Below are 16116 nucleotides of genomic sequence, written 5' to 3' on the forward strand. Positions count from 1 at the left end.
TGGTGGTAAAAACGTCATCGAAAGGAGACTGCTCAGCTCTACCCATCAACTATCCACTCAATTATACATACATAATAGATGCAAACTCCGTTCCTTTTGCTCAAATCCCTGGAGTGGGGGATAGAGTAATTCCAAACACGAACAGGAGAAACTTATTAGTGGCAGACGCACATATGTGTGAGGGTCTAAGACACCTTAAAATCTTGGAATCTCTGAATGAATTACAATCAATATACTGGTGGCCGGGAATGAGCCTGCAAAACTACAAATTTGCATTTTACTGTCAAAACTGCAACAGAGACCGCAGTGGCGAAATGCCCGGAGGAGAACCAATGCCCTTCTTTTAGATATCATAAGAATAACAATGAAAAATACCCAGGAAAAATGCGTCCCTTTAATAATTATTTGAGACTAGCTTCACTTAAAATGTAGACCCCAGCTCTCGGCTGACGCCAGAACTGTTATAAAAAGATTCGCGAGTCTAAAACGGCACATACGCAATGGGCATGCTACATTCTGACCAGTGTCCTGCTTCTAAGCTCGAGCTTGGGGGGAGGCAATGGCCAGCATGGGCATTGCATTGCGGGACTCTTATCACTTCCTTCCTGAGGGAAACGGGATGGTGGAAAGAAAAAACCGAGGCATAGAGCAATCTAGAACGGCAAAGGTATTAGGTTCGGGGGCTGGGTGGGTCAAACATTTAATAAGTGTCCAACGTAGTCTTAATAATCTGCCAAGAAATTCTCTAAAAGGTCTCAGTCCGTATGAACTATTGTTCGGGACTAGAATGCTAATCCAGGACCTCAATAGTCAAACTTCAGTGGTGAAAAAAAAATGCTTTGGTATCAAAGATCGTTTGGCTATTTTACAGGACTTAAATGAAACAAGAAAAGACCTGAGCAACATAAAGTTGAAACATCAGCCAACAGCCACTGAAGAGAAACCACCTGTCCCAGCAAGGCCTGTCTGGATTCCAAAGATTGGGGATCTGGTCAGAGAGAAAATCGCGGTGAAGAAGGAATTTGGGCCTTCTTACAGAAAAGCAGTACCTGTCTTAGCTATCAACGGAACAAGATCAGTTGTACTACCGCCCCTTGCTGGTAAAAAGGAGAACCGAGTTGTATCCATCGACCTGGTTAAACCACAATCATGTGGCCGATAATAAGTAGTAGGCCAAGTGGACTCCCAAGAAATAGCAGAACACCAAAGTTTGCTACAAACTCAGAGGTTCAAACTGAGAGACTAATCACATTTGCTAAACCTACAGTGAATCAACAAGGACTATGCAACAAAGCCATGGAACTTAAACCTCTTGAAACCCAAATCGCAATAATGCATCAAGAAACACCAGTCTACAATGATGTAACCACTGACTATGCTAATGAAACAAAGAAAATTCCAAAAGCAAAAAGAAATGCAGAAGCTATTGAAACAATTGACAGAACGGCATCAGGCTACTTCATCAACTTCGATGACTTTTCTGAGGATCCGAGTGAACCTGAGGAACAGCCGACAGCATCAAAGACTTTTAAAGACAAAGCAAAAGAACTCTTTCATCAACTACAAGAAACCTATCTGATTTCTCCATGGATTGAATTTTGGGTGGCACTAGGTGTATTTGTCCTCATACTTTGGCTTATCATGGTACTATGCTTGGGACATTTCATTGAGGGAAAATATGTTACAATGGACACAGCAAGTCAGAAAATCAACTTGGTCCTAAAACCACACAAGTCTTCACACATTGAGAAAAGAGAACTTTCTTCAGTAAACTTCACAGTCAATCCTATACCCGGTGGGGTAGCATGGGACAAAACTGATTCCGACATACATGGTCCGGTCGAACTCCTGAAGTATCCTCATCAATTTAAGGTTTCATTAAGTGACTTTGTAAAATCGAGCACATTTTCTGATGATTGGGACTTTGAAAGTATTAATGATATGATGTCAGACCTAGTTATGTCAGCTAAATTTACAGAACATGATTATTTACAGGGTTCATCTAATTATGACCTGATGTACTGTTACAACCACTATGGTAACCACTATCTGCATACATCTGCTCAGCCTAGAAATGTTTTTAATTATAATCAATGGGAACATTGTGCAACTCCGCCAAAAGGCAGTTCAAAAACATTTTATGATAAATTCTCATACTTCTTTGGGTATAACACAAGTAATGCAGAAACGTTTTATTTCAAACTGTTAAATAGGACAGGAATGAAAACCATGCTTACAAATACAAAATTAATCTATTCAGAAACATTTTTTGAAAAAATGAATACATTCGGCTTTGATTTCTGGAACAATAATGTTGAAACGAAAACAATCTGGGGTACAAAAGATTGGCAGGTCAAATGTATAGAATCATTATTTAGAGCCAGCATGATCCCAGAACAAATTATATTTTTGAATGACACAATTCAACAGACAACATGTCTTGGCCTAGCCAAAACTAAAGATTTAAACAAACCGTCTATTCCAAAGCCAACACATGAAAGTAATAGCACTACAGATGTTGAGATAGACGTATCCCATATTTCAAACCAAAACAGAACACATCCTGATTGGAAAAAATGGTTCATCTGGCCCACAGACACAAATAACGGTCAAGATAGATTCCTGAATAAAATACAGGGGTTCAAATTGACCAGGCCAGACCCAAGATACTCCCAGAGACAACATCCAGGGATTGTAACAACATACAGTGTAGGAAAACTCTGCCTCGAATGGCTACGAACATCCACACTGGCAGAAATTAACCAACACTTGACTTTACTTAAAGAAAGTGCTGACTTGCGTGATTTCATTATGGGACCATGCAAACAGCGTCAAAAACGTTTCATAGCGGCCTCTATATATGCAGCTTACAACGAAGCTTGGAAAGTAACTCAAATTGAGACAGCAGAGAGAATACGGGAAATTGACCGTAGTAATTTGGAAAAATCACTTTCTGTTGTGGACAATGGGTTAATGACTCTGTCTTCCAGAATATATTCACTGGACAGTATTGTATCCTCTGCAATCGATATAATAGAGCAGGACTTACTACTATTACAACATGGTCAGTCTCAATTATGTTCTATTGTACAGCTTGGCTGGACGTTACAAAATCTGTGTTCAGGCTATGTGCCTTGGCGTTTAATCAACACAACGTCATTATTCACTCTCTTTAACCTTACTGATACACAAATCAGTTTGGCACAGAAGGGAGCAGAATATACAATTCTGAGCATTGAAAAACTTGAGAGATTACCATTGACAATGTCAGAACGACCTGTCATTGAATGGATAATACACGGAATCATAACTATTCCGATAACGACTTTCCAATTTCGATACTGCCAAAAATATATACAGGCAGGCCAGTATGAAAGGTTGGGTAAAGGATACATTAAGTCAACATGGATCCTACGTTATACACACACATGTTATAGTAAAAAAGGACAGAGTATATTCCTTAGTGGAAATAATTGTGAAAAATCACTAAGTGGTATACTTCTGTGTCAGGGTATTAATTTGCATGGGGCCTGTGAGGGGACTTCAAATAACCTTTCATGTCACCAGCTCGGCACACCTGCAACTCGCATAGAGCCATTCTTTAGACGGCTTTCTAACGGGAGCTACATTCTAATTGTGGATCACAGATGTTGTGGCTTGCTGCCAGGAAAACCTTATCTGGTAAGCGTGAGTTCCATGGTCACTTGCTGTGAGCGAGTATTGTTTCCAAATGACACTCCAAACAGGGAGGGAAAAATTTGGCCAAGTTTGAATATCTCTTCTATTCGAATTGATACTTTAAGCAGAATGAAGACTGTGCTTCTACAGACGCCAGTACACTTGACGTCATCAAAAGAAACGTATTATCAATGAAAAAATCAAACCCTCCCCGGCTCAACCCACCAAATGCAAGATCTGGAAAAGGGACATGAAGAATCTCAACCCTAACTCCCTACCGCCCCACACTTACAGGCTCCTCCTTCCACCTGCTGGCGTCTCTGATGTTCAAACTCTGACAGACCTCTACCTCGACTCCATGACCTCTATAATCAACGAAGCAGCCCCACTGCAACTAAAGAGAGTCTCCACCAAGAATTCGAACCCCTGGTATGACGGCAGACTCAACGAAGACAGGCGAGCTATGCGATCGGCAGAGCGCATTGGGAGATCGGATCCCTCATCACTACATCGCAAAAAGCTTAAGAACAAGAGAAATGCCTATTTTAGGAAAATTAAGCGTGCGAAATCTGACTTCTTTCGCCTCCAGCTTGACCAAGCGAAAAACCGACCAAGAAAATTGTTCGAACTAGTCAAAAGTCAAACAAAGCCGCAACCCTTACAACCAAACAACCCAACAAGCGATATCCCACACAGTGAAGACTTTTCCACCTTCTTCAAGCAAAAGACCGACAACATAAGGAATGATCTCCTCAATGATGTAAGCCAACACCCTGTGCACATCAGAATGTCTAACGCCCAGCCAAAAAACAACGCATCGTGGGCCTCCTTTGACATCTACTCAGAAGATGCAATACTCAAACTGCTCGGTACCCTGAAACCTTCTAATCACCTCACAGACCCCCTGCCTGCTAACGCGGTAAAAGACTTCACCACCATGCTCCTCCCACTCTGGACTAAAATCATTAACAGCTCCCTTCAACAAGGTCTCATCCCGGACTCACTCAAGGTGGGGCAAGTCACGCCCATACTCAAGAAACCCACAGCTGACCCGTCTGACCTAAACAATTACCGTCCCATCACAAACATCCCCACCTTGGCCAAACTGCTGGAAAAATGTGTACAGCTTCAACTAACAGAACACATTGACAAGTTTGATCTCCTCAACACCCACCAATCAGGCTTCCGAGCGAAACACAGCACGGAAACTGCCATGACTCACATAATTGATGACGCCCACCAAATCTTTGATCGCAATGATTCATGCCTCCTCATCCTCCTTGACCTTTCCTCAGCTTTTGACACGGTCAAACATGAGAACCTCCTTGAGCTGCTAAACACTAGAATGGGTTTATCCGGGACTGTTCTCAAATGGTTCACGTCCTTCCAACATAACCGGACTCAGAAGTTCAAGATTAACAATGTGTTGTCCTCGCCTGTGCCAGTCGACCTAGGCGTTCCACAAGGATCCTCCCTTTCACCCACACTGTTCAACCTCATCATGGAACCGCTTGCCTCCTTGCTCCAAGCATCCAATGTACACTTCCATATGTATGCCGATGACACTCAACTCTACCTAAAGGTACAATCCCCGGATGATATCAAACTCCTGAATTACACTCTCACAAAGACCCAATCGTGGTTGGCCGACAACCACCTCAAACTAAATGCTCTGAAAACTGAGTTCCTTCTGATAGCACCCCCTGCGAAATCTACCACCATCCAACTTTGGCTCAACAACTTAACTGCACTCAATGTCCGGCCCACCATCGTGGACTCCGCGAAATCCTTAGGTGTCACACTGGACGCAAAGCTCAACATGCAACAGCACATTAGCAGAGCGACGAAAGGAGCTAATTTCCAAATCAAAACATTGAGAAAGTTGAAACCCTTCCTCCCAGCCAAAGACTTCCAAAATGCAGTTCAAGCCCTAGTCATCCCCCGCATTGACTATGGAATTGTGACCCTCAGTGGTCTCCCTTTAGCAACAACTGCACCCCTAAGAGCTTCCTTGAACGCTGCCGCGAGACTCATCACGGGCTCAAGAAAACACTCTCATATAACCCCTGACTTGAAATCTCTGAAATGGCTGCCCTTTGAAGCCAGAATACATCTGAAAATCGCTGTAATGACACACGCGGCTGTACACCACAATGCACCTAACTACCTCACTCAAAAGCTAACTATATCAGGAGGGTCGAGATCCAATAGAAGTTCAAAAAACTTACTCTTGAAACCTCGCAGATTCCGGAAGGAAAAAACATACAAACGCTCCTTCTCAGGAATGGCGCCGAGGATCTGGAACGCACTCCCTCCCGAAACCAGGCTTATCTCCTCCACGGCCTTCTTTAAGAAAGAGGTGAAAGCCATCCTCATGGCTCAGTTCACCCGAACTTTAATGTCTGTTCCTCATTGACTTTCGTGCCGCTTGGGTATTACTGGTTTCATGATTGTCTAATGTCAAATAATGTCATATTTTGCATGACCTAGATTTGTTTATTCCTCTTGTATGCCACAAGTACTTGATGGTCATTCGATCCTTCTATGCTACTCACTAAATATCTATTATTAGACTATTCATGTTAGCCTATTGTATATCGAGGCCCCTTCCTCTGCAACTTTTAGATACTTATAGTATAAGTTCTCCTGATTTTTATCGTAATTGTATGTAAGACTCAGTATCGTCTTTTATTTTTCGCTTATCTGATTGTTTACTGACATTCTATTTGAACATGACTGCTATCCGATCATGTTACTGAAGTTTATATTGCACCCAATATTATGTCGCGTCACCCTCATGCTATCGTCACCCCCTGTTTCTGTGAAGCGCTCTGATATCTGTAAAGATCTTGTTCGCGCTATATAAAACTCTGAATAAATAAATAAATGATCTCCAAGTTGCAAGGACAACGGGAGAGATACATGCATTATTATCAACAAATTGCCCCCTACACTTCGCAGAAATGCTAAACGAAATCTTAAACATTTCTGATACGAATGGTATTGCGAGTGTATTTAAGCCAATTTTTTTCGGGACTACTGACACCGTTCAAAGCAGTCCTGGGTATTTTTCCTAATTTTGTCCATTCTGTCTTTGGCGGACTTCCACTCCTGTTGGGACTCGTAGCAGGCATCTTATTTTTGCTACTCCTGCTTCGTTATGGCAAGCCATGTCATAGACAAGACTCCAGCAACAATGGAAGAAACGATCCTAGCTATACGCTATCGGGACCGCATAACTAAAGTCCTTGGATTAGCCCAGCTACGGGATCTGAATATGACCTGGTTTCTTTCATTCAGACCCATATGGCAGAACTGCGTCTTACCTGTGTTAAGATATATGCTATGCGGCGAAGAATGTGTGTTGGACACCTGTCTTACACTACAATCAGAATTACCATTGGATACAGATACTTTGTTGGGTCCAATAAAGGCTCATGCATTGTGTTGTCCCCAGCGGTTACCTATCCTGATGACGGCATTCGTGGAAACTTCACCACTGCGATTAAAGGGTAGTGAAGTACAAGATGAGAGCAGCATCAGCCAGGTACGACCTTCTGTAAGCAATACTGATCGAAACATCATTGAAACCGATCATGCGCACGACTGCATGGTAGCGACATTCTCCAACTTGGTCGAACTTTCACCTGAGGCGGTAAACTGTTTTTTTGAAAGTCTGTCTGAAATGATGTTTTCCCCAGACCAAAAGGAATAACTTTAAGCAAACGAGCACACAGCGTTCCCTGAACTCTGAATTTGGCCTTCAGCTTTGAAAAACAAAAGCTACCGGGACTATTTTTTTCCACTTCCCTTGAAAACGAAAACTATTTTCTTGATTCCAAAATATTTACTTTTTTTTGGCCTTCATCCTCTGCTTAAAGTAGAACTATTCTTAGAGAACAGAGCTTCTATTTTTAAGAACTCTAGAGACAATACATTACCTCAGCCTCTAGCATATTTACAAATAACTGTATTTTACATGTGATGGAGTGGTCTCGCACTTTTCTTCTGTATTAAGAGCCATTTCATGAGTTATTTTCGCAAATCATTCTTGCTGATATAAATGTGCATCTTTTTTTGAATGATTACACTGCTTGAAAGCATACAATATCTATACTCATTTTCGTGTATTTCGCATATGCCATTTTTCAAATACAAATAATGTATTTTGGGGTGGTACGGTATACACATGCACTATTAGTTATGTTTACTACTGCTTAGGTTAGTAACTATGGACATGAATGCGTGGAGTGGGTGTAGTATGTTTATCTAGGGACCTGTATCGATACTCCTATTTCTGACCCTTGTCCGGTTATAAATCACTAATATCCCTACAACGGCACAGAAACCCGTTTAATAAATTAGTCATAGCGCATGCTGTCACATTAAGCAAGCACTATTCCTCCAGCCCCCTAGAAAGCACACCGAGTTCTTAAACAAATCCAAGCCTCAAGCAACCTGGGAAATCCCCGCCTGCTATGTTTTGATTTTGTCCGAGAACTCCTGTAAAGCACTGCAAGAACGATCAGTTCTTAGTGACATCTATATTGACGTCTTATGTCCATCCTTACGTCAAACCCAGCACCTCTCAGGTATAAATATACCAACGCTGCCCTAAGCAGACACACGGTGGTGATGACCCTGGAGCAGCGACTACTTGCCGGAGAGCCCAGCTGATGCGAGAGCCCACGGACGCTGCCCCTCCCCTTTTGACGCGCTGAGAAAGACGCTGTCTTTTCTCCTGCCGAGAAATCCAGCTTCCAGCGTTTCCAGCCCACCTTCGCGGGTGACTGGGATACCGAGTCCTGAGAAAGAGATACCAGCCCTCCTGCTTTCTAAATCCCAGGTACTGAACTGACTAAACCCTTACAGAGAATTCTTGAGTCAGATTCTTGGCAAAACAAACTTAACTTAAACTGCTACTTACTTACTCCTTCCCACGTATTAGGCTTAGGTCAGGTACACCGGGGTAGGCGTAGTTAGAAGCACCAGTTGAGTACGATTAGTCAATGTATATATGTATGTATATCTTTTATCCATTTTAAAGTATCATATGGCTAAGAAACCATATCAATGCTTTTACAGTATTATTTTATAATCCTGCTTTTACTATATGCATTCTACTTAACCCTAAGTATTGCAACTGTAGCGATTCATTTCTCTTGTATGAGAAAAGAGACTGATCAATAAATAACACCTTTTATTGAAAACGCCCGTCTCTTCTTTTCTCTACAATCTGGTGAAACTAAGTATGCACGTATTGACTGAGTAAAATAGCTGTCTTTTGTTTTCACACGACTCTAGAGATATACTCTTGATCAGGGAGAGCAAAGTTGTCATGTTCTATGGTTGTCAGAAATTAAATCCCTTCTTGTCTATCCAGGGAGGTTAAACTCCTCCTCGCCTATTCGAGAAAGTTTCTAGTGAACTCTGAGCTAGCTGGCACACAAAACTTAAGTCTAATATAGTCAGTAAAAGACCTAGTTAACCTCTGTCCTACGTCTATACTACTGAAGATATTATTCCAATGCGCAGAGCCTATTGGGAATATAGGAACTACACTACAATCTGCACATCTGCACCATCATGACAGCCCTCTCCTATCACCCACTCTTTCACAATGGACTGGAAAGATCTTGTAGCCATCATCTCCGACTTGATCATGCAGCTTTAGCACAAACGTAATCTAAATCTGGCAAAGATGAAGAACAAGTCCTAGAGAAACTGTGGTATTCCTTTGTCTCTTATGTCATGTGTTATTCTCCATTGTCTTGGTTACCTAGAATCATACAGTGATGCTCTACATTCTAGTTTCCTGGGTGTTGGATGTGTATGTTTAAAAGGACTGTTGAATTAAACTGTTATGGCCGAGGCTTGGAGGAGTTCCTTTTCTTAAGGAATAAACCTTGGATTTATTGCTACTTTAATGTCTCTAGCTTCTTCCTTCAGCAGCATACTGGATTCTTACACAAACCTCATGATAAATGGACCAAAAGCCCCCAATAGTTTCTTCTTATGCAGTACAAACTCAGAGCCAGCTCAGAGTTTAGCTACACCCTCCAAATGACAGCAGCTTAGCACACCTTGTTTAAGTCGTTTAATTTAAAGGTGAAATCCTCTGCACTCTGGTATAGCAAGGAGCTCATTGGCAGCAAATGCATCATCAACCGATAAGGAAAAACAAACAAAAAAAAAAAAGACATCACATTCAACTCAAAATATTGTATCCAAAACAAATCTCAGATTCACCCATACGGAGTTCCTCCCATATCCCAAAGCAACTATCTACAAAACAATTATCTGCAAGTTCCTAAAGAGAAACAGGACGATCTTGAAGGTAATCAAGCATAGCAAAACCCAATATCAGATGTGCCACTCAAAAACTGAAAGAAAAAGTGCACGGGAAATAAAAAATAACACAAACTCATTTTGAGACCAAATGTGGGCATTACACAGATTGCCTTTTTCAAGGGATAGTATGAGACAACAGAGTATTTACACGCAGCAGATGTGTTAATTATTACAAAGAAGAGATAGCCAAGCGTGCCTTCAGGAAATCTCAAAGTCTTAGATCTCCAACCGTAGTGTACACTAAGTCTTCAAAGGGTCAACTTTTTACATTGCTGCATTGGAGCATATGATAGTGCTCCCAAGAATGTGAAAGTGTTTAAGGCCAGCGTGGATGAATGTGAAGTAATATCACAGCTAACTGTTGCAAAGCCCTAAATTAAAATCCTGTAATAAAATATATTTTATTGTACTAGAAGAGGCATTAGAAAATATCAGCAGATTAATACTTCATCTTCTTATGAATATAGCTACTTGTGGAGCTGTAACTAATTTCCAAAGTCTACACAGAACCTTTTTAAATTGACCTGTGATAAGTCTGCGCTACATACAACTTTCAGATCCTTCATATCTTAGCAGAAGAAACAATGGATGTAATTTTGGTAAACTGCCTGATGATTTAAAATAACAAACATCTATTTCAAAAACCTCCACTTATGGTACAAGATTCTGAACTGCATTTTAACTTGAAAAAAACGAATTCATTTTTCATGTAAAAGCTATGTAAGCAGACAGACAGGACAACACTTGAAAAATCAGGTAAGAAAGCGGGTGTTTACATACCATCCAAATCCTGGTGGAGGTGGGAAGTTTACCATGCTCAGCAAACATCCATCCATGGTAAGAGAGTAGCCTCTTTAGAGTATAGCGCATTGTTACAATAAGGGCGACCCACAGCCCTGTACCAAACAGCATGCCACTGACGATGTTCCGCGTCTGACCACACATAGACGTTCTATAGGAAAAGAAAAAGTGCAATAATGCAAATTCAACAAAAAGCATATAAAAAACCATGCAGCATTCACTTATTTTAAAACGCTGCGGAAACTGCAGTAAAATACAGTGGCACCCAATTGCGGTTTATATACAAGGTATGGGGGAAAAAAACGCCCCTAACTATAGAACTTTAAAACATTCCCCATGCAAAAACTCTTATTGTCCTTTATCAACTACAAAGAAATACCATTCTACTCCATAAAATATCACACATTGGCACAGCCAGTAGGTGTGGCCTGGTAAGTTGATTCCATGATTATTTTTTACTGTAGGAATATAAAACAAATAAAAAAAAAAATGTTTAAAAGAATATGCACCTAAAAATGGAAGCTATTATAGATAGATCTGCAATACAAATCTCCAAAATAAAATTAACCATTTTATATAATTTTAACAGTACAGCAGCGAGGCTTAGCAGCAAGCAGGTGTGCTTAGATCATGGACAGAAACGCGTTTTAATTTTATCGCACATCACAGGGTAATTAATTCTTATTAAAGAAAGGAAAATGTACTATCGGAAGACAATTTAAACAAAGATTAACTAAAACTATAAAAACATTATAAAGAGTGGAAAGAAAAAAACGGACAATTTAAAATGTGGACTCACTAGCTACGTTCAAAGAGTTAAAATCTTTGAGCAAAAGATGGTGTTATGTAGAAACCTTATGTCTGCACCTTCACTTTCCTATGAACAGTGCAGGGTGTCCCATTACGAATCGGACACAGAAAGGCGCAAACTCACAGACGAAGTGGCAGGCTCCCAAGAAGCTATAGTAACCTAAAGTACACAAACGTACACAAAATAGAAACAACACGTTCTTCAAACAGACAGAGCCTTTTTGGTTTACTTTACCCATACCAGACAGTGCCAGGAGATTGCAGAATATGTTTAACACTAAAGTTATTATGCATCATATTCAAGGTGAAGGGGGTAACGGTCAGAAAACATTCGGGATCTATTGTCTTCCTATATTTTGAACTGCAACTCTAGGTTCATCAAGGCAGATCTGGTCATTCAATCCAGATTCAATCACAAGAAGTGTGGAAGGGAGATATTGTACTCCAAGTACGGAACTTGTTCCAACCATACCTGAAGAACCTTCCAAGTCTGGCATCATTCAGGAAAAAAACTGAACCCTACCTCTCCAAGGAGGGTTTCCCATCCTTCATAGGAATGGATGGGCAGGGCAAGTTGCAGACTGGCAAATAATATTTGTATATATAGCATACACAGGTTGCACATATTTGCGATACCCATACTGCCTGTCACCATCTTCTTCACCTCCCCGCTATCCCCTCAAAAGATAATTAATTTTTTCAGTTGGTAAACTGTCTTGTACCGATATCCTGTAATAATCAGAGTTCTACTTGTGTCCTCGTTCCCCGGATTCATCTAATAGACACTGGTGGTCTAAAATTCTGTGCAGGCATCATCAATCCCAGAAAATCGTTTTTGTAGCATGCAGCTGCTGGGTATTCTCCGACAAAGCAGAGTTTATTTCTATATTAATTCTCAAGAGGACTCTGGGGTTATTTGTTAGTTCGATTTAGTTTGTACCAACCTTTGAGCTCTTGGAACTGTCTGAATCTGCTCTATTTTGTTTATAACTTGTATCTGCAGTGTTTCTTCTAGTGTCTATTATAAAAATATTTTGTTTTTCTATTCTGTCCATAAGCCATTGTGATTAATTTCAGCATATTTAAACTAAATTTTATGGAACTAACTGCTTGGACAAGCACGCCTGTTAAAAAGGAATACATCACTGCATGGCAACTTGGTGAGCTGTGTCGATGATGGGTGCCAAGTTCTCTTTAAAGCACAAACACCCATTTCCTAGAATTGCTTGTAGGAGCACGGGCACTGGCTAGTTTGTTTTCCCTATCTAGCGAATTCATGCCAGGTACCGGATTGATAACAACTAGTTGATAGAAATTTACAAACAAAAAGAGAGAATAATTGCAGAGTAAGCGAATGAAACTGGCAATGGCAGAGTAGGATGTAGCTATGCTCGTGACACAGTAGTGTATTTAGGTAAATTAAGGGAAACCTTACACACATTTCTTTTCATACGCTGCGACACGACAGTCCCAACAGGGGCTTTTTCACTGTGGCTGTGATGTGCAATCAACAAACTGGATTCTTTCCTGGTTTTGCCAACTCACCTCGGCCGTATCTCACCAATTCATTAACTAGAAACTGTTTGGTAGGTCTCCTAAAAGATTGCAAAAAGAGATTTTTTTTTTGTTCGTTTGTAGAGCACAGAGGATGATCTCTTGGACCTAATTTACCTTCCTGCACACGGAGTTCCAGAGATTTAGGCAGCACGGCCTCTTCTTCCACAAAGATTCAATAAACACAAATTGAACTTTGGAACCTGACTTGAGTGAAAAGTCTGGATCTAACAAGTCGGCTGCCCTTTAATTTCAAGGCGACAGGTGAGCTTTATCTAATAGGCTAGAACCTAAGCGCCTTGAAACCCTCTGGGTATGTAGTGCGCTATATAAATGTTATGACTTGACTTGACTTGACTGTGTTCCTCTGTTACAGCCCATGCCAGCCCTTGCCCAAGGAAAATTATGTCACCATTCATGGGAGAATAAAACTACGTTTGCATCTGGGGATCAACACCGAGAGTTGTATTTTCAGGATTCATTTTTACCTTACTACATACCTTTACAACACTAGTCCGGACTCCATCACAAGTACTGAACATTGTGCGAAACAGAAGTCTACTTTAGATTTTCATGATGCCGGAAGCCCTTTACTATATTAGAAACAATTACTAGGGAAGAATCCTATGCATAGCTCTCTTGTGCTCTTCAATCTCCCAGGTTTGAGAAGCACCAGGCTTCTTACCAGCTCCCACATTCCAGTGCCAATTATGTGCCGTGTTTGCAACTGTTACTATCAAATGAACCCATTTTAAATGTAGATTACGGATTAGTACGTAATTCATTATTTTTAACAGGATTCGGTTTTATTCTTCTCTAACAGTTTACAGGTGGTTTTTCCTGAAGTTTCGAGACTTTCAAATTCAGAACAGAAGACCAACGTTTTAAAAAAAAAAAACACATTTATCACGATGGAATCATGAAAGGTGTAGTAAAGATGCAGGAGAGGCGAGGTTAGCAAGTAGGTTTCTTTATTGAAGTTGAGCAGTTAGGAAAGAGCAGACCCTCCAGTGCAGCAGCAAACAGTCAACTGCCACAAAGTAGAATCCACTAAGTAAGAACACAGAGAATACAGAACACCAAGAACAGGTATTCTGAGAAAGACTAGAACAATAACTCGTTATAATGTACTACACATCTTCTCCCTTTCTTTTTTTAAAAAAAACTAAACAATGAAGGAGAAAGAAAAAAAAACTTAACACACAAAATCTTGCAAGTAGGTTTCTTTATTGAAGTTGAGCAGTTAGGAAAGAGCAGACCCTCCAGTGCAACAGCAAACTACAATATTTTGGCGACGTCTTTTACTGGACCCATCGACCTTCCCGGCCCAGCAAGTCAAGAGTCTAACAGAGCGGACCCTTCCGAGATGAATTCATGCTTCTGAAGCGTTTCAATTGTACACGCAGTACATCAGCTGAGACACCTCGTCTTCTCTACCAATCGGCAAGTGAGAAATAAGTGTTTGATGTATTTCTCTTCTCTTGTCCGCTTACCTGAGTTGACGCTCACTCGCTCCAGCTGCTTCCTGCTCCTCTCACTCCATCTCTCTGAATGATGACGTACTGGAATGTTTAGAGGAGTTGGTGATTGTCTGCTTGACGTACGCTCGCCTGCGCTCTCAAATCCGTGTCAGAGTCTCCTTCTGTGTGACGCTGTTTCCTGTCCTGACACGTCCGCGCTGCAAGCTGCGCTCCCACGCCGGACGTCTTCACGCTTAGGAAGCCATCTTGAATCACCATAGCTACCGATTCATCTTCAGCAAAGCAACGACGAGGCGCACGTCTTTCGTGCATCCCTTTCAAGTAAACCTTCATTTTACTCAATGTTAAAAGCGGATTTTTGCTCATACACTGGCTCCAGGTATTGACTATTTATTCAAGTTTAGTTTTTGGGAAATTCGTTTCATTTCGTTTTTTTTCACTGACTTTCTTGAATACAGTTACAGCTCAAATATGTCAGAACAAGTGGCTTCACCTAGTGGTGTTGTGGTCTTACCACCTAGCTTCCTATCCAGCCCAGGTCAACCCAGTGTATCATGGGAGGATTGGTTCCCCATGTTTGAGAATTATTTGGATGCCTTAGATGCACAAGAATACTCTGCGAAGCGGAAAAAAGCTCTACTTCCGAGTTCACTGGGTAAGGAGGGCCAACGTGTTTTTAGGTTTCTGCCACAGGCGCTTCAAGCTGGTGGTCAAAGGGGAAATCCCTGGAGTCGAATAGTCTACTTATCACAAAGGCCTTTCTTGTTATACAAGGAGAGGTCACAGTATGTCATAGGTATTCGGACAAACATAAGAATGGGTTTCCACAAAGAAAGAGTCTTGTTTACAATCTAGATTTATTCAAGTTGCATATAAATAAACAATAAAGACAAGATAAAATTCATCCAAAACATTTAAAATCCAAGATTAAGTATCTCGGTGGGTTAAAAATTATTATTAAACAATGTTACATAAACATAATATTACGATACACAATAAATGGAAAAGCAATCAAAATATATTCACAATAAACAACAAACTAAACATAGTTACATCAAACCCCTCATATGTAAGTGGCCCACTTAATATTTCTGCCACTATATTCTACTAGATCCAATAGCCATAGACAATTTGATTACTCTAGAGCTTTAGTGGAAAGATCTGATGCCCATCTAAAGCTTTATCTGGCCCTGGTTGGATTCTTTTGGATCAAACAGTGCGTCGACGCGTTTCGGTGCTTAGCACTTGATATCGTGGCACCTTCCTCAGGACTTCTTGTTTCTGGGGTTTCAGGGAACGGATGGATATACCGTATCCTCGGGACCGTGTTGAAAGCGCTCCAAAATGGGGTCTACTTGAGGTCTCCCTCTATTGGTACTACAGATATAGTCCTTGGGGCCCTTCTCTCTCCTGTAACGGAAACTCCTTTTGATGGGGTTCC

At 40.9% G+C, this 16116-nt stretch overlaps 1 protein-coding gene across 5 annotated transcripts in view; it reads right to left on the reverse strand.

The window, feature by feature from the left end:
* CPT1A (carnitine palmitoyltransferase 1A) overlaps positions 1–16116 on the reverse strand; it is a 429645-nt gene that overhangs the window by 327457 nt on the left and 86072 nt on the right. For all 5 annotated transcript variants that reach the window (XR_013608860.1, XM_078682885.1, XM_078682883.1 and 2 more), the window contains exon 4: positions 10810–10981. Coding sequence is in view for 4 of the 5 variants with exons in the window: in XM_078682885.1 (XP_078539011.1) it covers positions 10810–10981 (172 nt within the window). In the remaining variant the exon portion in view is untranslated. The remainder of the gene's footprint in view (positions 1–10809; positions 10982–16116) is intronic.

This window comes from Lissotriton helveticus, chromosome 3_1 (assembly GCF_964261635.1).
Source record: "Lissotriton helveticus chromosome 3_1, aLisHel1.1, whole genome shotgun sequence".
NCBI classification, from domain to species: Eukaryota; Metazoa; Chordata; class Amphibia; order Caudata; family Salamandridae; genus Lissotriton; species Lissotriton helveticus.